The sequence below is a fragment of the Elephas maximus genome, chromosome 5 (assembly GCF_024166365.1).
Source record: "Elephas maximus indicus isolate mEleMax1 chromosome 5, mEleMax1 primary haplotype, whole genome shotgun sequence".
NCBI classification, from domain to species: domain Eukaryota; kingdom Metazoa; phylum Chordata; class Mammalia; order Proboscidea; family Elephantidae; genus Elephas; species Elephas maximus.
The window spans coordinates 91,820,123-91,841,023 of NC_064823.1; the positions used below are offsets into that span (position 1 = coordinate 91,820,123).

The 20,901-nt window shown below is 40.0% G+C and overlaps 1 protein-coding gene across 1 annotated transcript in view; it reads left to right on the forward strand.

Moving 5' to 3' along the window:
- The first annotated feature begins 2,410 nt into the window (after positions 1-2,410).
- The window catches only part of UBA6 (ubiquitin like modifier activating enzyme 6), a 101,662-nt gene continuing 83,171 nt past the window's right edge, over positions 2,411-20,901 (forward strand). The window contains exons 1-2 of the mRNA XM_049886098.1: positions 2,411-2,536; positions 12,527-12,583. Coding sequence (XP_049742055.1) covers positions 2,466-2,536; positions 12,527-12,583 — 128 coding nt within the window. The 5' untranslated portion in view covers positions 2,411-2,465. The remainder of the gene's footprint in view (positions 2,537-12,526; positions 12,584-20,901) is intronic.

Consider the following 20,901-nt stretch of genomic DNA (forward strand, 5'->3'; position numbering starts at 1 on the left):
GACTTCAAGCCTTCTAGACCATGAAAGAATAAACTTCTGTTTGTTAAAGTCATCCATTTGTGACATTTCTGTTATAGCAGCACTTGATGACTAAGACAACATTGAAGTGGCCAACAAACACATGAAAAGATGTGTGAGTTCATTAGCCATTAGAAATGCAAATCTTAACTAAAATGAGATACCATCTCACCCCACCGAAAATGGCCCTGATTTAAAAAAAAAGAAGCAAACAACAAATGTTGGCAGGGATGAAGGGAGATTAGAACCCTTATCCATTGCTAGTGGGACTGTAAAATGGTACATCCAGTATGGAAAACGGTATGGCGCTTCCTCAAAAAACTAGAAATAGAACCTTATGATCCAGCAATCCCACTCCTATAAAAAATACCCTAGAGCCTCTAATAAAAGTGACACAAACAGACATAGGCACATCTATGTTCATTACAGCATTATGCACAATAGCAAACAAATGGAAATAGCCTAAGGGCCCTTCAAGGATGAATAGATAAGGGTACATGAATACGATAGAATACTAAAAAAAAAAAATACTACACAACCGTAAAGAACAATGACGAGTCCACGAAACATACTACAACAAGGATGGATCTGCAGGACATAATGCAAAGTGAAATAAGTCAGTCACGTAAGAACAAATATTACACAATCCCATTTTTATAAAAATACAAATATATTATGGGGTGTTGCGCCTGCGCAGTCTCTTGCTCCCTGGGTTCGATTCCCCAGCTGGGTCTGCAGCCCCTCACTGCCCCTGGTAGAAGGTCACACTGAGGTCACAGGTGGATGTTCTGTGCATGTCCCTGGGCCTTTTCTCCAGCTGCTTCCGGAAGGCAACTTTAAAGAAGTTTGCAGGCTATTTTTAGATCTCCTGCCCCATTGTTCTGGGGAATGGCTCTGTTTCTGCACGTGGCCCATTCCTTGCTACTTTGCAGATTTGGGGGCCCCTCTGTTGTCTGTCTTACTAAGTCTCTAGGTTCCATACTCAACCCCCTATTACCTCCCTGATAGTAGTCTATTTCTCTTTTGTTTGCTTCTCCTCTAACCACACCAGTCCCTTCACTATTTCTCAGTCACCCTCCGATCTCACGGCCTTTACTCCCTGTCTTAGAACTACCAGAATGCAATTAAACAGAATGTTGACACAAGGCAAAAAATGTAACTAATGTCATCGAACAATTTGTGTAGAAATTGTTGAATGCAAACGAAATATGCTATGTAAACTTTCACCGGAAACACTATTTTTTAAAAAAGCAGAAGAATGGAGGGGCACAAAGGACAATACACAGACACAGATTCGCCTGTGCTCTGCACTACCATCTCTACACTAGAGGAAAAGATCCGAATTAAGTTTAAAAAAAGAATCACATTATTTAAAAACGCATTACCCAAAATCAAAGCATATGCCAATTTTTTTTAATCCTACAGACATTTCTTCAAATATACACTGTTACTTAGAACAAAAGAAAAATTCTAATGTTATTGTGTTCAGTTAATTCTCGTTTTCTAAGCAAGGTGAAATAGGGGAGTCAACGGAGATAATTAGATGTTAGGCCTTATACATGTGTTCTGGTATTTCACCTGAGTGTAAGTAGTTCTATGACCTTGACCTAGTCACATACGCTGGCGACAAGCTCCTTTGTCTCACCAGTAAAATGAGGGATCAAAAAGATAACCTAGCTCTAAAAATCACATCACTATGAAATTTGTGAGCGCTCTCACTAGATTTTCAGCTCTTTTTTTTTTAATTCACCAACGTGTGTTTGGTGTGGGCACTGTGCCTGACCCGTAGATGCCCCAAAACCACTTGTTATATGGTTAACTTTTAAAAACGGAATCCCAGACTGGAAATCTGGACGTTTCTACTAGTCTTCCGGTTTTTCATTTACAAAATGAAGGGATTGCCTCATCTTACTACAAAACTCTGAGAAATTTTCCTACGCAAGCTCATCATTTTGCTAGTATTACCCTGTGTTTGGCCATAGAGCCACAAGCGACGTGGAACTTGAGCATTTTTCTTCCACTTATGTCTGCAGGGGAAACCCTGGCGGTGTAGCGGGTAAGAGTTCGGCTGCTAACCAAAAGGTCGGCAGTTCGAACCCATCAGGAGCTCCTTGGAAACCCTATGGGGCAGTTCTACCCTGTCCTATACAGTCGCTATAAGTCGAAATCAACTCCACCGCAACGAGGTTGGCTTTTTTGGAGTCTGTCTGCTGCATTCCGGCCTCAACAGAGGACTTACTAAAGCCACCTGCAGCAAAACACGCCCTGTGGCCTCACCCGACGCGGAAACGAGGATTCCACCGAGATTGACGTGAAACGCGGCCAGTTCGGCGCTCCCCGGAACCGCCCCCTCCGGTGACGTCACCGTCCGCCCCCTGACCCTCGCGGTCCCGCCCCTTTCCCTACCTTCCCAGTAGCCGGCGGCGGCGTCTGAGTCTGAGGTGGCGATGGAGAATTTCGAGCCTGTACCCGTGCCTGAGGGGGAAACGGCGTCCTGCTCTTCCTGGGCGGCCAGCAGGTAAGAGGCTGGGTGTGGGCGTGAGGAAGCGAGGGGTATCAGGTAGAACCTAGCCTTCTCTTCTCCCCCTCAAGCGGACAGGGACGGCGCGAGAGGCCGCGGGGCCGAACGGAACGGGCCCTGGGAGGCGAGGGGAGCGTGCGGGGTGGGTGTGGCGCGTGGGCTCGGGCCCCTACAGCTGGTTTACCCGAGCAGAAAGTCCACTTCCCGCCTCTTTCGGCGCTTTCTCAGTTCCGGTCGGGGTCTGACCGTCTCCTTCCTCCCAGTCACCGGCCATGGGGGGCTCCGGCCGAGAGTTTTGGCCCCGGTCGCTGGGTGTGAGCTTCCCAACTCTGGGGCCAAGCACCTTTCCACCTCCTCCCCTGTTTAAATGAAAGCTAAGAGCTCTACTTGTGCGTGTTCCTGTTCTGAGATCTTCCTTTGAAAGCTGTTACCAGAGGGAATTTGGTAATAATAAATCAGTGGCAGTCTGGACACCCTGAAGCCTCTGTTGCACCTAGTAAAGAAAAAAAAAAAGGAAAAAAAAACATACGAGTTACCCATTCTTGTTTCCCAGTTGTTGAGGTTATCCTTCACTTCCTTCTGCCCCTACAAAATTGGAGGGGAGGGGATGTTCATGCTAGGATCTTCTTGGTTAGTAGTTGCTGTTCCATACAATACAAGCTGTAATTTTCATTCTGCTGGTAATGAATAAAGCGGTTAGTTATATCCTGCGCACTACGAGAAAATACTATATCAAAGGTAGAAGTAATGGTTATGTTTTTTTCAGCTAAAGTGGGACTACCTGTAAACCTGTTGCTTTTCCAAAAACCGAAACCAAACCTGTTGTTGTTGAGTGGGTTCCAATGCATGGTGACCGTATGTGTTACAGAGTAGAATTGAGGTTCACAGTGTTTTTGTGGCTGTAATCTCTAGGAAAGCAGATCCTCAGGCCTTTCTTCCAGGATGCTGCTGGTTGAACCATCAACTTTTGGGTTAGTAGCCAAGCACAAACCCTTGTGCCACCCAGAGACCTGTTGTTAGGTGCTGTCAAGTAAGTGGGTTCTGACTTACAGTGGGCCAGTGTGCAACAGGATGAATCACTGCCCAGTCCTGCACCATCCTGGCAATCCTTGCTATGTTTGAGCCGATTGTTGCAGCCACTGTGTCAGTCTATCTGATGAGGGTCTTCCTCTTTTTCCCCGATCCTCTGCCAAACATGACGTCCTCCAGGGACTCATCCCTCCTGGTAACATGTCCAAAGTACATGAAATGAAGTCTCATTCCCCTCGCCTCTAAGGAGCCTTCTGGCTGTACTTCTTCCAGGGACCTAGGGACACTTTTAGTACCATGGTATTGTCTGCTGTTGCCAACTCTGTTAAATTTACTTGAGGGTTATTATGTATTACAAACAACGTTCCCTTTAGTTATTTAGAACATTATTTATTGCCTAGTAGATCTTATTGGGAGTCCCAGGAGAGCGCTCAGTTACTAACCAAAAGGCTGGTGCTTCAAATCCACCCACAGGTGCCTTGGAAGAAAGGCCTGGTGACCTACTTCCAAAAGGTCACAGCCATTAAAAACCCTATGGAGTGCAGTTTTACTCTAGAACACATGGGGTTGCCATGAGTCTGAATCAATTTGGTGGTAACTCGTTGCTTAGTTATAGATCTTATTATGGAAATAATTCTTGGAGGACTTAAGTGAGGCAGAACTTTCTGAAAAGTATATGCCAGTCATACCATTCAGAGGCAGCACTTGTTAAATATGGAGCTCTTCTCATTTTTATTGAAGAGTTTTACCCACTAAAACTGCTGCCCTCCCCCCTCCCACCTCTTACAGGGAAGACAGCAAGTAAAAGTGTACTAGGGATAAGATAATAGGAAACTGCATAATAAGACATTTGTTTTATTTCCATATTTTGTTTCAGTGCCAAAACAAGGTATATGTGTGTCAGCTAAGTGATCTTTTAGAATACATCAGTTGTATGGTTTGCTTTTATAATGACAGTCAGGAGTTTTTGTAATAGTTATCCATTTAGTTCATTAGAAACTGATATCATTTGATGATACCAACCAGTGTTTGGTAAGGTAAATGATAACATTTTAATCATATGTGTTTGGCTTATGTGTGAATGCCAAGCCTAGAAAACTGGATACTAAAACTGAATTATGTGTCTGTCATATTTTTTTTTGTTGCCGTTGTTAGGTGCTGTCAAGTCAGTTCCGACTCATAGTAACCCTGTAGGACAATAGAACTGCCCCATAGGGTTTCCAAGGAGCAGCTGGTGTATTTGAACTGCCACACTTTTGGTTAGCAGCCATAGCTTTTAACCACTGTGCTGTCAGGGCTCCCGCATTGTTTTTAGAGTCCTGTAATTGATAATTAGAGTTTTCCAGAGCCCAGAATGGATTACACATTTGCCAAGATGATATTGATCTCAGTTCTCAGAGTGGCTCAGGTTCAAATGCCCCAGGTTGGTTCCCTCTGGTAGTGAATCACTTCTGTTCCCCAGTGTTGCCTACAAATATTGTTTTCCTTTAATGGTGTGGTGAAAAATTTGAAACACACTGCTGTAAATGATGTATCACTAAAATAAGTATGTTGTTATTTTGTGCTGTCAAGTCTATTTCTACTCATAGCGACCTTATATAGGATGGAGTAGAACTGCTGCATAGGATTTCCTAGGCTGAAATCTGTACAGGAGCAGATTGCCAGATCATTGCTCCCACTGAGTGGTTGGTAGGTTTGAATGCTGATCTTTCAGTTAGCAGCCAAATGCTTAATCATTGTGCCACCAGGGCTCCTTAAAATAAGTATACTTTGTCAAACCAGTATTTTTAAGTTGTAGCATTTCCTTTCCCACCCCCTTCCTTTTCTAAAATTCATTTATTTTACAGGTATTTCTTTAGTTCTTCCTTTATGCCTACTATGAGAGGCAGTAGGCGGTATAGCACAGTGGTCTAAAGCTGGACTGCCTGGGTTCAGATCCTACTCTGGCAAGTTATTTAAGTTAATGGCTCTCAACCTCAGTTTATTTTCCTCTGTTAAATGGAAATAGCAATAGTACCTATCTCGTTAGGTTGTTGTGAGTTTTAACCAAGTTGGTATATCTAAAACACTTAAAACAATGTGTGGCGTAGTGTTAGCTATTATTATTATTAAATGCCAGGTATTATTTTAGGTATTTGGAATTGTTGTCGTTAGGTGCCATCGAGTCAGTTCTGACTCATAGCAACCCTACGCACAACGGAATGAAATGCTGCCTGGTTCTGTGCCATCCTTAGAACCGTTGTTATGCTTGAGCTCATTGTTGCAGCCAGTGTGGCAATGTACCTCGTTGAGGATCTTCCTCGTTTCTGCTGACCCTGTCCTTGGCCAAGCATGATGTCCTTCTCCAGGGACTGATCCCTCCTGACAACATGTCCAAAGTATGTAAGATGCAGTCTCGCTATCCTTGCTTCTAAGGAGCATTCTGGTTGTACTTCTTCCAAGACAGATTTGTTCGTTCTTTTGACAGTCCATGGTATGTTCGATATTCTTCGCCAACACCACAATTCAAAGGTGTCAGTTCTTCTTCGGTCTTCCATATTCATTGTCCAGCTTTCACCTGCATATGATACAATTGAAAATACCATGGCTTGGGTCAGGTGCATCTTAGTCATCAAGGTGACATCTTTGCTTTTCAACATTTTAAAGAGGTCCTTTGCAGCAGATTTACCTAATGCAGTGTGTCGTTTGATTTCTTGACTGCTGCTTCCAAGGCTGATGATTGTGGATCCAGGTAAGATGAAATCTTTGATGTCAGTCTTTTCTCCATTCATCATGGTGTTGCTCATTGGTCTAGTTGTGAGGATTTTTGTTTTCTTTTTGTTGAGGTGCAATCCATAGCGAAGGCCGTGGTCTTTGATCTTCATTAGTAAGTGCTTCACGTCCTCTTCACTTTCATCAAGCAAGGTTGTGTCATCTGCATAATGCAGGTTGTTAATGAGTCTTCCTCCAATCCTGATGCCCCGTTCTTCTTCGTATAGTCCAGCTTCTCAGATTATTTGCTCAGCGTACAGATTGAGTAGGTATGGTGAAAGGCTACAACCCTGATGCACACCTTTCCTGACTTTAAATCAATCAGTATCCCCTTACTCTGTCCGAACAACTGCCTCTTGATCTATGTAAAGGTTCCTCATGAGCACAATTAAATGTTTTGGAATTCCCATTCTTCATGATGTTATCCATAATTTGTTGTAATCCACACAGTCAAATGCCTTTCCATAGTCAGTAAGACACAGGTAAACATCCTTCTGGTATTCTGTGCTCTGAGCCAGGATCCACCCGACATAAGCAATGATACCCCTGCTTCCATGTCCTCCTATGAAGCCAGCCGGAATTTCTGGCAGTTTCCTGTCGATATACTGCTGCAGCCGATTTTGAATGCCCTTCACCAGAATTTTGCTTGCATGTGATGTTAGAGATATTGTTCTATAATTTCCACATTCAGTTGGATCACCTTTCTTGGGAATAGGCATAAATATGGATCTCTTCCAGTCAGTTCGCCGGGAAGCTGTCTTCCATATTTCTTGGCATAGACGAGTGAGCACCTCCAGCGCTGCATCCATTTGTTGAAACATCTCAATTGATACTCCATCAGTTCCTGGAGCCTTGTTTTTCTCCAGTGCCTTCAGAACAGCTTGGACGTCTTCCTTCAGTACCGTCAGTTCCTGATCATATGCTACCTCTTGAAATGGTTGAACATCAACTAATTCTTTTTGGTATAATGGCTCTGTATTCCATCTTCTTTTGATGCTTCCTATGTCTTTTAATATTTTCCCCACAGAATCCTTCAGTACTGCAACTCAAGGCTTGAATTTTTTCTTCAGTTCTTTTAGCTTGAAAAACACTGAGCATGTTCTCCCCTTTTGGTTTTCTATCTCCAGCTCTTTGCACATATCATTATAATACTTTGTCTTCTCAAGCTGCCCTTTGAAATCCTCTGTTCAGTTCTTTGACTTCATCATTTCTTCCCTTTGCTTTAGCTGCTTGATGTTAGCAAGGAAGTTTCAGAGTCTCCTCTGACACCCATCTTTGTCTTTTCTTTCTTTCCTGTCTTTTCAGTGACATCTTGGTTTCTTCATCTGTGATGTTTTTGATGTCATTCCAAAACTTGTCTGGTCTTCGGTCACTAGTGTTCAGTGCGTCAAATCTATTCTTGAGGTGGTCTCTAAATTCAGGTGGGACTTGCTCTCGTGTACTTGCTCTGATTTTCTTCAGTTTCAGCTTGAACTTGGATATGAGCAATTGATGTTCTGTTCCACAATTGGCCCCTGGCCTTGTTCTTACTGATGATATTGAGCTTTTCCATCATCTCTTTCCATGGATGTAGTCAGTTTGATTCCTGTGTATACCATCTGGCGAGGTCCATGTATATAGTCGCCCTTTATATTGGTGAAAGAAGGTATTTGCAATGAAGAAGTAGTTGGTCTTGCAAAATTCTATCATTCAGTCTCTGGCGTTGTTTCTGTCACCAAGGCCATATTGTCCAACTTCCGATCCTCCTTTGTTTCCAACTTTCACATTCCAATTACGAGTAATTTTCAATGCATCCTGATTGCATGTTCGATCAATTTCAGACTGCAGCAGCTGATAAAAATCTGTTTCTTCACCTTTGGCCTTAGTGGTTGGTCCATAAATTTGAATAATAGTAGTGTTAACTGGTCTTCCTTGTAGGCATATGTATATTATCCTATCACTGACAGCCTTGTACTTCAGGATAGATCTTGAAATTTTCTTTTTGACGATGAATACAACACCATTCCTCTTCAAGTTGTCATTCCCAGCATAGTGGACTGTATGATTGTCTGATTCAAAATGACCAATACCAGTCCATTTCAGTCCAAATTCACTACTGTAACTGTAATACAGTAGTGAATTTGTAGTGAATCATACATTCTAAGGGAAGCAGCAGACAGTAGGCAAGTAGTCAAATCTATACTATTATTTCAGTTAATGATTTGCAGAAAATACAGCAGTTTAATGAGTTAGGGAGTAACCTAAGGAGAAGGGGAGCCATTTTATTAATAGGGTGATAGAAATGATCTCTATAATAAGTCAATACTTTTAACAGAGGCTTGAATTATAAGGAGTCACCTATGGATAGATGTGAAGGAAGAACATTCTGGGCAGAGGGAATGGCAAGAGTGAAAACTGAAGTGAGAGCAGGCTTGACTTTTTGAAGAATAGCAAGTAGACTAGTGAGGCTAAAGATAGTGAGCAAAGGGGAGAGTGGTCAGATTGAGACTGGAGAGATAAGCTGGCAGACAGAACACACATAGACCTTTTGAGAATGGTAAAGTGTTTGATCCATACACCTACAAGGAAGACCAGTTAATAATATGCCTATTATTCAAATTTACGCACCAACTGCTGATGCCAAAGATGAAGAAACTGAAGATTGTTACCAACTTATGCATTTGATAAATTAATCAAATGTGCAGTCGAGATGCATTGATAATTATTGGTGATTGGAATGTGACAGTTGGAAACAAAGAAGAAGTATTGGTAGTGTGAAAATATGGCCTTGGTGATAGAAACGACTTGGAAGGTTGCTTGGTAGTATTTTGCAAGACCGACTTGTTACTCATTGCAAAAACTTGTTATTCATTGCAAGTACCTTTTCTTGACAACATAAGTGGAAACTGTAAATGGATGTAATAACAGGAATCAAATTGGCTACATCTGTGGAGACAATGAACAAGCACAATATCATCAGTCAGAACAAGACCAGGGGCCGACAGTGGAACAGGCCATCAGTTACTCATATGCAAGTTCAAGTTGAAGAAAACTAAAAGAAGTCCATGAGAGCCAAAGTATAACCTTGAGTATATCCCACCTGATCTTAGAGACCATCTCAAGAATAGACTTGAAGCATTGAACACTCATGACTGAAGACCAGACAAGGTGTGGGATGACATCAAGGACATCATTCATTAAGAAAGCAAAAGGTTATTAAAAAGACAGGAAGGAAAGGAAAGACCAAAATGGATGTCGGACGAGACTTTGAAACTTAAACACTTGAATGTAGAGTAGCTAAAGTGGAAGGAAGAACTGATGAAGTAAAAGCTGAATAGAGATTTCAAAGAGTGGCTCAAGAAGGCAAAGTGTTAAAGTGAAATGTGCAGATCCCTGGGGTTAGAAAACCAAAAGGGAAGAACACAATCAGCATTTCTCAAGCTGAAAGAACTACAGAAAAAATTCAAGCCTTGAGTTGGAATATTGAAGGATTCTATGGGCAAGATATTGAATGATGCTGGAAGCATCAGAAGAAGATGGAAAGAATACACAGAATCACTGTACCAAGAAGAATTGTTTGATATTCAGCCATTTCAGGAGGTAGCATATGATCAAGAACCAGTGGTACTGAAAGAAGAAGTCCAGCTTGCTCTGAAGACCGGAGAAAAACAAGGAATTGATGGATGCAATGCTAGAAACACTTATCCATGCCAAGATATTTGAAAGACAGCTACCTGGCCTACCAACTGAAAGAGATCCCTATTCGTGCCCATTCTAAAGATAGGTGATCTAACGGAATACAAAAATAATTGAACATTATCATATGTCATACAAATAAAATTATGCTGAAGAAATTTTAAACAGTTGCAAAAGTACATCAATAGGGAACTGCTGAAAATTCAAGCTGAATTCAGAAGAGGACTGGAATGAGGGGTATCATTGCTAATGTCAGATGGATCTTGACCGAAAGCAGAAAATACCAGAAAGATGTTTACCTGTGTCTTATTGACTCTGCAAAGGCATTTGACTGTGTGGATCATAACGAATTATGGATAACATCGTGGAGGATGGGAATTCCGGAAGACGTAATTGTGCTCATGCAGTTTTTAGAACCTGTATATTGACCAAGAAACAGTCATCACAACAGAACAAGGGGATTACTGCATGGTTTAAAATCATGAAAGGTATATGTCAGGGTTGTATCCTTTCACCATATTTATTCAGTTTATATGCTGATCAAATAATCTGAGAAGCTGAACTATATGAATAAGAGTACAGCATTAGAATTGGAGGAAGACTCATTAACAACCTGCAGTACGCAGATGACTTAGCCTTGCTTACTGAAAGTGAAGAAGACTTGAAGCATTTACTGATGAAGATCTAAGACTACAGCCTTCACTATGGATTACATCTTAACATAAAACAAAAATCCTCACAGCTCGACCTATAGGCAACATTGTGAGAAATGGAGAAAATACTGAAGTTGTCAAGGATTTCATTTTACTTGGATCCACAGTCAATACCCATGAAATCAATAGTCAAGAAATGAAGCAATCTATTGCACTGGGTAAATCTGTTGCAAAAAGCCTCTAAAGTGTTAAACAGCAAAGATGGCACCTTGAAGACAAAGGTGCACCTGACCCAAGCTGTGGTATTTTGAATTGCATCATATGCATCTGAAAGCCAGGCGATGAATAAGGAAGGTCGAAGAAGAATTGATAGCTTCGAATTATGGTGTTGGCAAAGAATATTGAATATACCATAGACTTCCAGAAGAATGGACAAATCTGTCTTGGAAGTATAGCCAGAATCCTCCTTAAAAGCAAGGATGGTGAGACTTAGTCTCATGTACTTTAGACAAGTTATTAGAAGGAGTTAATCCCTGGAGAAAAACATCATGCTCGGTAAAGTAGAAGGTCTGGGAAAAAGAGGGAGACCCTCAACGAGATGGATTGGCACGGTGGCTGCAACATTGGGCTCAAACATAGTAACAATTGTGAGGATGGCATGGGACCAGGCAGTACTTCATTCTGTTGTACATGGGGTCACTATGAGTCAGAACTGATTCAACAGCACCTAACACAACAACAACAGAATTTTTGAATTTTATTCTAAGATTAAAGGAAATCCACTGAAGAGTAGTTCTTAGGAGGGCAGTGACTGTGTTTTAAAATGACATTTTAAAAGATGCAGGCTGTTGTTTTATCTAGAATAAACTGAAGGGGAAGGGCAATAGTGAAAATAAGTAGACAAGTTAGGAGGCCTTTGAAGTGGTTGAGGTGAAATATGATGGTTTAACCTGAGATTGTGCTTGTTTAAATAGTGAAAAGTGATCAGATTTGAGATACCTCTTGAGATGTCTTGAGAAATCAACTCAGCTGCACACAGCAAACAACGTTTGTAATGTTTGTGATACCAGTTAGGCATCAGAGTACAGATACTGTTTCGGCAGGTGTATAATATCTGAAAGTCAGAGGAGGAATGAAACAGGGAAAAATAAATTTAGTTATCAGCATAAGGATGGTATTAAATTCCCTGAGGCTGAATGAGATTATATCTAGGGAGACCATGTAGATAGAGAACAGAAGAAAGCTAAGACCTGGTTCATGAGGCACTCCCAACAAAATTACTAAAATATTGATCCATCAGAATGTATGCACCAATGATGAAACAACACCTGAGAATAAAACAGTTAACCTTGAATTCTCACCTTCCATGTAGGAGGTTCAATTCCTGGCCAAAATACCTCTTGCGCAGCCACCACCTGTCAATGGAGATTTGTGTGTTGCGTGATGCCAGATAGATTTCGGTGAAGCTTCCAGACTGAGACAGACTAGGAAGAAAGGCCTGGTGATCTTCCAAAAGTCAGCCAATGAAAATCCTAAGATTCATAAAGGTTGGAACCTCAACCAGTCATGGGATTCCACAGGACCAGGCAGTGTTTTGTTCCATTTTGCATGGGATCACAATGAGTTGGGGTGGACTGAATGGCAGCCTGCAACAATAAGGACTATAATCTTATTACGTGCAGTACAGGGCAAGCTATCAGTGAATGTACTTTGAACACTTTTTTAAAATCTAAGTAAAGTGATGGACAATAAAATATCTTTGGTTTGTAAAACTTTTAGTAATGTGATTCTGATCCCGTGTACAATCAAATGTTACGATATAGAATATGAATGTTTAATAACCATACCTGTTCTTATGAGTTTGTTTTTTTGTTTTCAGCACAAATTTACCCATCATGTCAACAGAATCTATGGAAATCGATGATGCATTATACAGGTAAGAGCTTCATGGAAACAGAAACGTATTTTCCCCATTCTTTGTTCTCAAGTAATGCAGTATTCTATTTGAAGATACCATTAGGCCTATGCAGAATTTTGCAAATATATCTAAGAGTGTCTTCTCAAATGAAAATTAAGGTTGTTGCTTTTTCGCCTTTTTTTTTTTACTTTACTGTGGTGTGAAAGCTTTAATATTTAAGTTTCAGTGTCTTTAGTTTTAAGTGATATGACTAGAAATGACTTGCTACCCGCTAAAAATGTAAGTTTTGGACATGAGTACGTAAGTTATGTTCTTGATTGTGTAGCAGTCTCATGGAAAACAATGCATATCACTTTATTTTGTTGTGTAGTAGTTTCAAGAGAATAAGATTACTTCGGGGTAAGCTCATTAACAGCTTTGTATGTTTGTAGTGTCTAGACAGTGGAGAAGTATTGTGTGATAAAGAGCTGTGATTTGAATGAAATTTGGTGGGACCTTTTTATTAACCATATATTTTTTTAAAAAGGTATTGAAATGAAAGTACTGTTTTTAGAATTAGGGAAAAATGAAAAGCACATACATTGCTATCACTTCTAAGAATTTTTTTTTAGTAATTGGAGTTGTTTGTATGGAAGATAGCAGAGTCCCAGTTTAAAAGTCAGATTTTCTCTCTGTATAATCATGAAAATAGATTTTACGTAGGTATAATTTGAAAGAATAGGCTCATTATGTATATTGAATTCCTCTTTATACTTTTTTATGTGGAATTCAGAATTAATGATGAGCACTTCCGTAGTAGCTAATATATACTACTGGGTATGTTGATTCCAAATCCTGATTTATGCTATACATTTAGAAAAAGAGATGGAAAACCAACACTTAATTTTGCTTATGTGAAAATCGTTTTACCGTATGGTTTCCTGATTATAAAATATACTTCAGAAGTATAAACTATTAATTTGTAATTATTATTAAAGTCATTTTGGTCATGTTCTTCATGGAATAAGAAATGGCCTCTCCTTGGAAGAACAGGGCATTGGCTACTTTTATGCATTATTTAGTTATAACCCTTGTGAAAAAAAAATTTGATGGCCTCTCAGCCCTATAATGCTGATTTAATAAACATAATTTTTAGTATACCCAGTCAGAGACTAAATTTTCCATTTACACTGCTATGTACATTGGCTGCAATTTGCTTGACTGAAAGTTTCAGAATATAGCAGGTCAGCTCTTACGATTAGAAGTGAGCCATTTTCTTTTACCTGGTAGAGAATATCTTTTGGTGTAGGTGATTGCTCTTTGAATGCATGACTGCTTGCATTTTTGTTTGTTTACCAGTGTACTTATTTAAATTTCAATCTTTCCTAAGAATTTATCATAGAGTAGGAATCAATAAAAAATAATAAAGGACAAAGTCAACAGTTAGTGTGAGTAGCAGTAGTGAATGCTAAAACAATTGTTGTTAGTTGCCGTTGAGTCAGTTCCAACTCCTGGCAACCACATGCATGCAGAATAGAACTGCTCCAGTAGGGTTTTCAAGGCTGTAACCTTTTAGGAGCAGATCTTCAGACCTGTCTTCCAAGGTGCACTGGGTGGGTTCAAACTGCCAACCTTTCAGCCGGTAGACTACTTATAAATTTTTTTAGTAGAAATGCAAAGAAATATGTTCATTACAAAAGTCAAAATTAAATTTTCGCCAAAAAGAACAGCTTTCCTAGATTTTAAAAATTTATTTATTATAAGTTACTGAATCTAAAGATTTACGAGTTTTGTTTTTAATTTTAAGTAAATGTCTACTGCTTAGTGTGCACTTATGTTAGATTCAGAGCAGTGATTTATCTTAGGGACAAAGCATAAAGTGAGGGCACATAACCCCTGATCGGCTTAGAGAAGAGTTTAGTTAGGGAAGTAGATTACAGAATAAACTGAATGAAGGTGGGGTAGGATGAAGATAGATTTCAGAAGTTCTGTTTTCTCTCCATTCTCTTTGACACAGCCATAGACTTCACCATTTTGTCTCTTGCTACAAGTCCAGATGCATTAGTATGGCTTAAAGAGTCATATAGAACATGGCCCCAACTTACTTTTTCCTGTGACTACACTGAGCATAGGAGACGAGTCTTACTTTATCAAGCATAGCTCATACTTTTACATTTCAGTTGCCACTTCATAGAGTGCCCTTTTGTGCTTTAAAAGCACCTTCTACTTATTCTTTAAAACTCACTCAAATGTCTATTCTGTTATATTTTACCTGAGTTATTTTAATCTTTTCCAAAACACCTCATTTTTGTTGCTATTAAAGCACTCTTCACATTGTCCCGTAGTGTTTGTTTACATGTTTATAAACTATCAGACAACGAGCTTCTCAAAGTCAAGGACCATGGCACAGTGTCTAACCCTTACAAGATTCTCATTAAATGATTATTGAGTGACTAGAACAAGACAGGCGGTTCAGATTGACTTGTCGGTAACCCAGGACTAGATACACAAAGGTGAAAGATGGGTTGGTGGTTCAGTAGCTAGACAAGAACCAAAACTACAAGAATCAAAGGATATGACAGAAAAGACTGAAAAAAAGTATGCTTTTTTTAAAGTACTAACAGTAGATACTGATACTAAGAAGGTACCTATGCATTTCATACTTAGACAAAAACCAAATCAGGGCAAGGTATAACATTCCCGTCTGCTGGATTCTGACATGAGGGAGCTATAGTAAGACAATCTTTTATATCTGTAAAATTCTGAGAGCTAGGATAGGAAAACAGAAAAGTGTCTCTCTTCTCTGGAATGAAGGCATTTTGAGCCAGTAAGTATTACTTTAACAGACCAGATATACGAAATTTATTTTTACCAAAACGTTAAAGAAGTGTAACTTTTCCGCATCTTATATGTTGAGATTTGTAAGGTCCATAAATGTTGTGTGTTTCTTCCTAGATACTTAATTGAAATTTAGTTAATATCTACTTTTTTTTAGGTGCAGAGGTTTTTCCCAGACACGAATAACTTGAGTGTCAGACTATAATTACTTGTAAACAATTAGGCATTTCTTCAAAACTATGCCAAACCAAAACCATATCAATTGTTGTTGAGTCGATTCCGACTTAGAGCAGCCCTAAAGGACAGAGTAGAACTGCCCCATAGGATTTCCAAGGCTTTAGGAAAGCAGATGGCCACATCTTTCTCCTGAGGAGCAGCTGGCATGTTCGAACCGCCAACTTTTCAGCGAGCAGCCAAGTGCTTAACCACTGCACTGCCAAAACTGTAATGCTTTAAAATCTACAAATTTTTACTACTAATAATAAGCTTTTAATATTTGTATATATGCATGAGCAGGAGATATTTTAGAGCAATGTCAATACCCAGTTGAACAAAGTGCCTTTCTGAATAAATTTCTTTTTTATCTTATTGCTCACCCTTAAGCTTCATCATAGTTATTAGTCAACTGAATATGAACTTTTTCACACAATCTTAAATAGTTTTGTTTTTTTTTTTTTAACTGCCTCCTATGGCATTCTGAGCCAGGTCTCTCTTTACTGGTTATGTCTTTACAGCCTGCAAATTGTTGGGTGAGTTAGCCTCAGGCCTACTCTACAGATCTGGCCATTTTTTTTCTTTACCTCTGAAACTGTGCCTGAGCCTGCTATACCTGAAATTTATCTGAAAAAATATAATGGGCCCCGATTTAGGGCTCTAGCCGTGGTTTTCTAACTCTACTTTTACCAAATCACCCTCCCTTGGAGGTAATTAGGGCTAATTTAGCTAATAGTAAAATGGTGCTCTGGTGTCTCTTTTTCTGTTACTTCTCACATATAGCTACCTGCATAGAGATCACTGGATCATTGTATGAAAGAGGGGTAAATATCAAAGCAGAATCGGGGCATGCCTGGGTCTACAGGTGTAATACCATCATAATGGTAGCAAAACCTGTGTTTATTCCAGTGGTTGTCAACTCTGGCTGCATGTTAGCTTTTTAAAAATACCGATGCCTGTTTCCTATGTGTTTGTTTCCTATGGCTGCTATGACATGTTACCACAAATTTGCTGACTTAAAACAACACACAGAGTTATTCTCTTTCAGTTCTAGAGGCCAGAAGCCCAAAATTAGTTCCACTGGGTTGAACTCAAGGTCGACCAGAGTCTTTCTAGGGGGAAATCCGTTCCCATGCCTTTTTTATCTTCTAGTGGTTAAAGCACTCGGCTGCTAACTGAGGGGTTGGCGGTTCGAACCTACCACCTGCTCCCTGTGAGAAAGATGTGGCAGTCCGCTTTCATAAAGATTATAGCCTTGGAAACCCTGTGAGGCAGTTCTGTCCTATACGGTCACTGTAAGTTGGAGTGGACTCAATGGCAGTGGGTTTGGTTTTGGTTTTTAGAGCAGCATTCCTTACAGTTCTTGGTATGTGGCCTTTTCCTCCGTCTTTAAAGCCTGCAGAGTAACATCTTGCTTCAGTCCTCACATTGCCATCTTCTCTGTAGTTGGATTTCCCTCTGCTCTCCTCTTAAAAGAACACTTGTGATTACATTAAGAGCCCACCTGGATAATCCAGGATAATCTCCCCATCTCAAAATCCTCAATCACGTTGGCAAAAATCCCTTTTGCAATATAAGATGACATTTACAGGATCCAGGGGTTAAGACTTGACTATCTTTGGGGGCCTTTATTTAGCCTGCAACACCTGAGTACCATCCCTTAGAGTTTTAATGGTCTGGGTCATGATCATTGGGTTTGGTTGCAGTTGACTAGACTAATAAATGTACTCACTCTTTCTTTTTTGAGCTTCTAAGATACTTCCCTGCTCCAACTGCAGTTCCTGTGATAGAGATGATATTTCCTCTATGGCCTCTGCTTTTAACTGCAGCCATCAACCCCTAGGTTTCTGGCTGATCTCCACCTTTGGTAGTTCACTTTATCTCTCCAACAAGCCAGAAAGTTATTTCAAAATATTTCAGAAATAACTCCAGAATGGCTTTTCTCAACTTGCCCACTTGTAATTCATGGAAACACTCAGACATCCAAGCTCTACAGCTCTTTTCCTTTATTTCTGTTCTGCTGTCTGTTGTGGATTGAATTATGTCCCCAGTGGTTCCCAATATTGTGTGATTGTCCACCATTTTGTCATCTGATGTGATCTTCCTGTGTGTGGTAAATCCTACCTCTGTGATGTTAATGAGGTGGTGTTAGTGGCAGTTATGTTAATGAGGTAGGACTCAATCCACAAGATTAAGTTTGTTTTAAGACCAACTATCTTGAGGTATAAAAAAGAAAAGCCAGCAGAGAGACAGGGGGACCTCATACCACAAAGAAAGAAACACCACTGGGAGCTAGCATGTCCTTTTGACCTGGGGTCCCTGCACTGAGAAGCTCCTAGGCCAGGGGAAGATTGATAACAAGGACTTCCTCTGGAGCTGATGCCCTGAATTTGGGCTTCTAGCCTTCTAGACTGTGAGAGAATAAACTTCTATTTGTTAAAGCCATCCACTTGTGGTATTTCTGTTATAGCAGCACTAGATGACTAAGACACCATCTCAGGTTGATTTAGCTACAGCTTCTCATTCTGGTCCTTATGCTACTCCCCTTTGAAACTCTCTCATTTGTCTTGAAGTGAGGAGGAAGTAATCCACTTCCACCCATTTTTGTCTTTTAGGGGAGGGAACTCCACATCACTCTCAACAACTTACTCCAGGAAATCCTCTTTCTGCATTTTTACTTATTACCCTTTTTACAGGCTAGAACAGTTTCACAGTTACCACCTGTCATGGTCATCTAGTGCTGCCATAAAGTGGATGGCTTTAACAAAGAGGAATTTATTTTTTCACAGTCAAGTAGTTACAAGTCCAAATTCAGGGTGTCAGCTTCAGGCGAAGGCTTTCTCTATCGGCTCTGGAGGAAGGCCCTTGACCTCAGTCTTCCCATGGTCAAGGAGTTTCTCAGGTGCAGGGACGCGCTCCGCTCCCGGTGCTGCTTTCTTGGTGGTATGAAATCCCCAATTCTCTGCTTGCTTCCCTTTCCTTTATCTCTTGAGAGGTAAAAGGTGGTGCAGGCCACATCCCAGGGAAACTCCCTTTACCTTGGATCCGGGAACTGACCTGAGTGAGGGTGGTGTTACAATCCCACCCCAATCCTCTCAACATAAAATTACAATCACAAAATGGAGGACAACCATACAATACTGGGAATCATGGCCTAACCAAGTTGATACACACATTTTTGGGGGGGTGTAATTCAATCCATGATACCACCAAAACCAAACCCACTGCCCTCAAGTCAATTCCAACTCATAGTGACTCTATAGGACAGAGTAGAACCGCCCCATAGAGTTTCCAAGGAGCGCCTGGTGGATTTGAACTGCCAGCCCTTTGGTTAGCAGCCGTAGCACTTAACCACTATGCCTTATGACCTTCTAATTGCCAAATTTGATTGTTGCTTTTCTTATTGTGGCCTTTTATCAATGTGTAACTGAATTGACTCTTCCCTTCTTGAAATTCTTCTGACTCCTGGAGTACCAATGTGTTTGGATTTGCCTATGCTCCTATGATTTTCCTTCTCAGACTTTTTCTTGGGCTCCTTTTGCTTTACCAGCACAATATATGCCAGGTTCTTTAGGATTTTTCTTTTAGTTCATATCCATTCTCATTTTAGCTATCTTTGTACACTAGTGATGTTTAGTTTCTTTCCAAGCTCCAGACCTACATTTTTATATGTTTAGGGGTAACTTAGATGTAAAACATGTAGATGTTCACCAATTATCTACTACTTAGAAAAACATTTTTTTGTATGTTAAAATGAACATGGTCTTTGGAGACAAACACATATAGTCACATTCACTATTGGTATTTATGTGAACTGAAACTTGTTATTTAAACTTTATGCTTGTTTGTTTTCTCATGTATAAATGGGAATAATAGTGTTTTTTATATTTTCAGAAAAATGTCTTATTCTTAAAAATGTTATGTAAAAACTGTTACCATAAAATACTTTTCAGCATAAAGTAGTGCTCAGTAATGTTGTTAGTTGCTTTTAAGTGAATTCCAACTCAGGATGACCCTATGTGTGCAGAGAACTGCTCCATAGAGTTTTCAAGGATGTGACCTTTTGTAAGCGTATCTCCAGGGCTGTCTTCCAAGGCGTCTCTGGGTGGGTTCATACCACCAACCTTTCAGCTAGTAGTCAAGTGCTTAATCTTTTGCACCATCCAGGGACTCCTACAGATACTGTTGAATCCCTTTCCCTTCTTCCCTCCTCCCATATTTTAAGCTAATTGTTACCACACCCATTCAGTAACCTAAGCTAGAAACTTTGATGTCATCTGAGATTTCTTCCTGTTTCTAGTTCTCCAAAATGAGTTAAACCTTTGAATCTTTTCAGTTCTTCTGTCTAAACATCTCTTAATTTCAACTCTTTTGTTCTCTTCCCTGCTGCATTTAGCACTATTGCACTATTATAATATTCTGTTACCTCATTTCTTTAAAGCTACTCTTATCTCTACATTTGTTCGTTAAACAAATATTTAATGAAAATAAAAAACCCATTGCCGTTGAGTTGATTCCGACTCACAGCGACCCTATAGGACAGAGTAAAACTGCTCTATAGGGTTTCCGGGGAGCAGCTGGTAGATTCAAACTGCCATCCTTTTGGTTAGCAGTTAAGTTCCTAATCACTGTGCCAGTGGGGCTCCTTAATGAGAATAATGTGTACAAATTATAAATGAAAAGAATAGTACCTGACATATAGTAAGAGCTCAGTAGTTTGTTAAATAAATAGTTATTATTTACCATGAGTCGTGGCCATGTCTTTCTAACTCCTAATGCCATGTCACTCGTTACCATTTTACCCTCTAACATCCTATTCTTTAGCCTTGTCAAACCTTATGTATATATATAGTCAGAACCTGGGATTTGATTTTACCCTATATACAAGCTAAAAGTTAGCCTGTTACTGCTTCATGGATACTGACAGAAGACATGAAATTCCTGGGTCAGAGACAAAGGACTTTATTACTCATGCATTGGCATGTATGTTGGTTCCACTAGCCCGTAAGTCCTATGGGAATAATAAGACTACAATGAAAATTCATATACAAGTCTTAGGGTACACATAAGCTTTCATTTTCTCTTGAATAAATATGTAGAAATGGAACACCTGAGTCATTATAGGTGCATTTTGTATTTTTTAAGAAACTGTCAAAATGTTTTTCAAAGTGGTTCTACAATGTTACGTTCCCACCAGTAGTAAGTGAGAGTTTAAGTTGCCCCCACGTGTTCACCAGCATCTAGTATAAAAACAACCAAACCAAACTCGTTGCCATCGAGTCAACTACGACTCATAGCGACCCTAT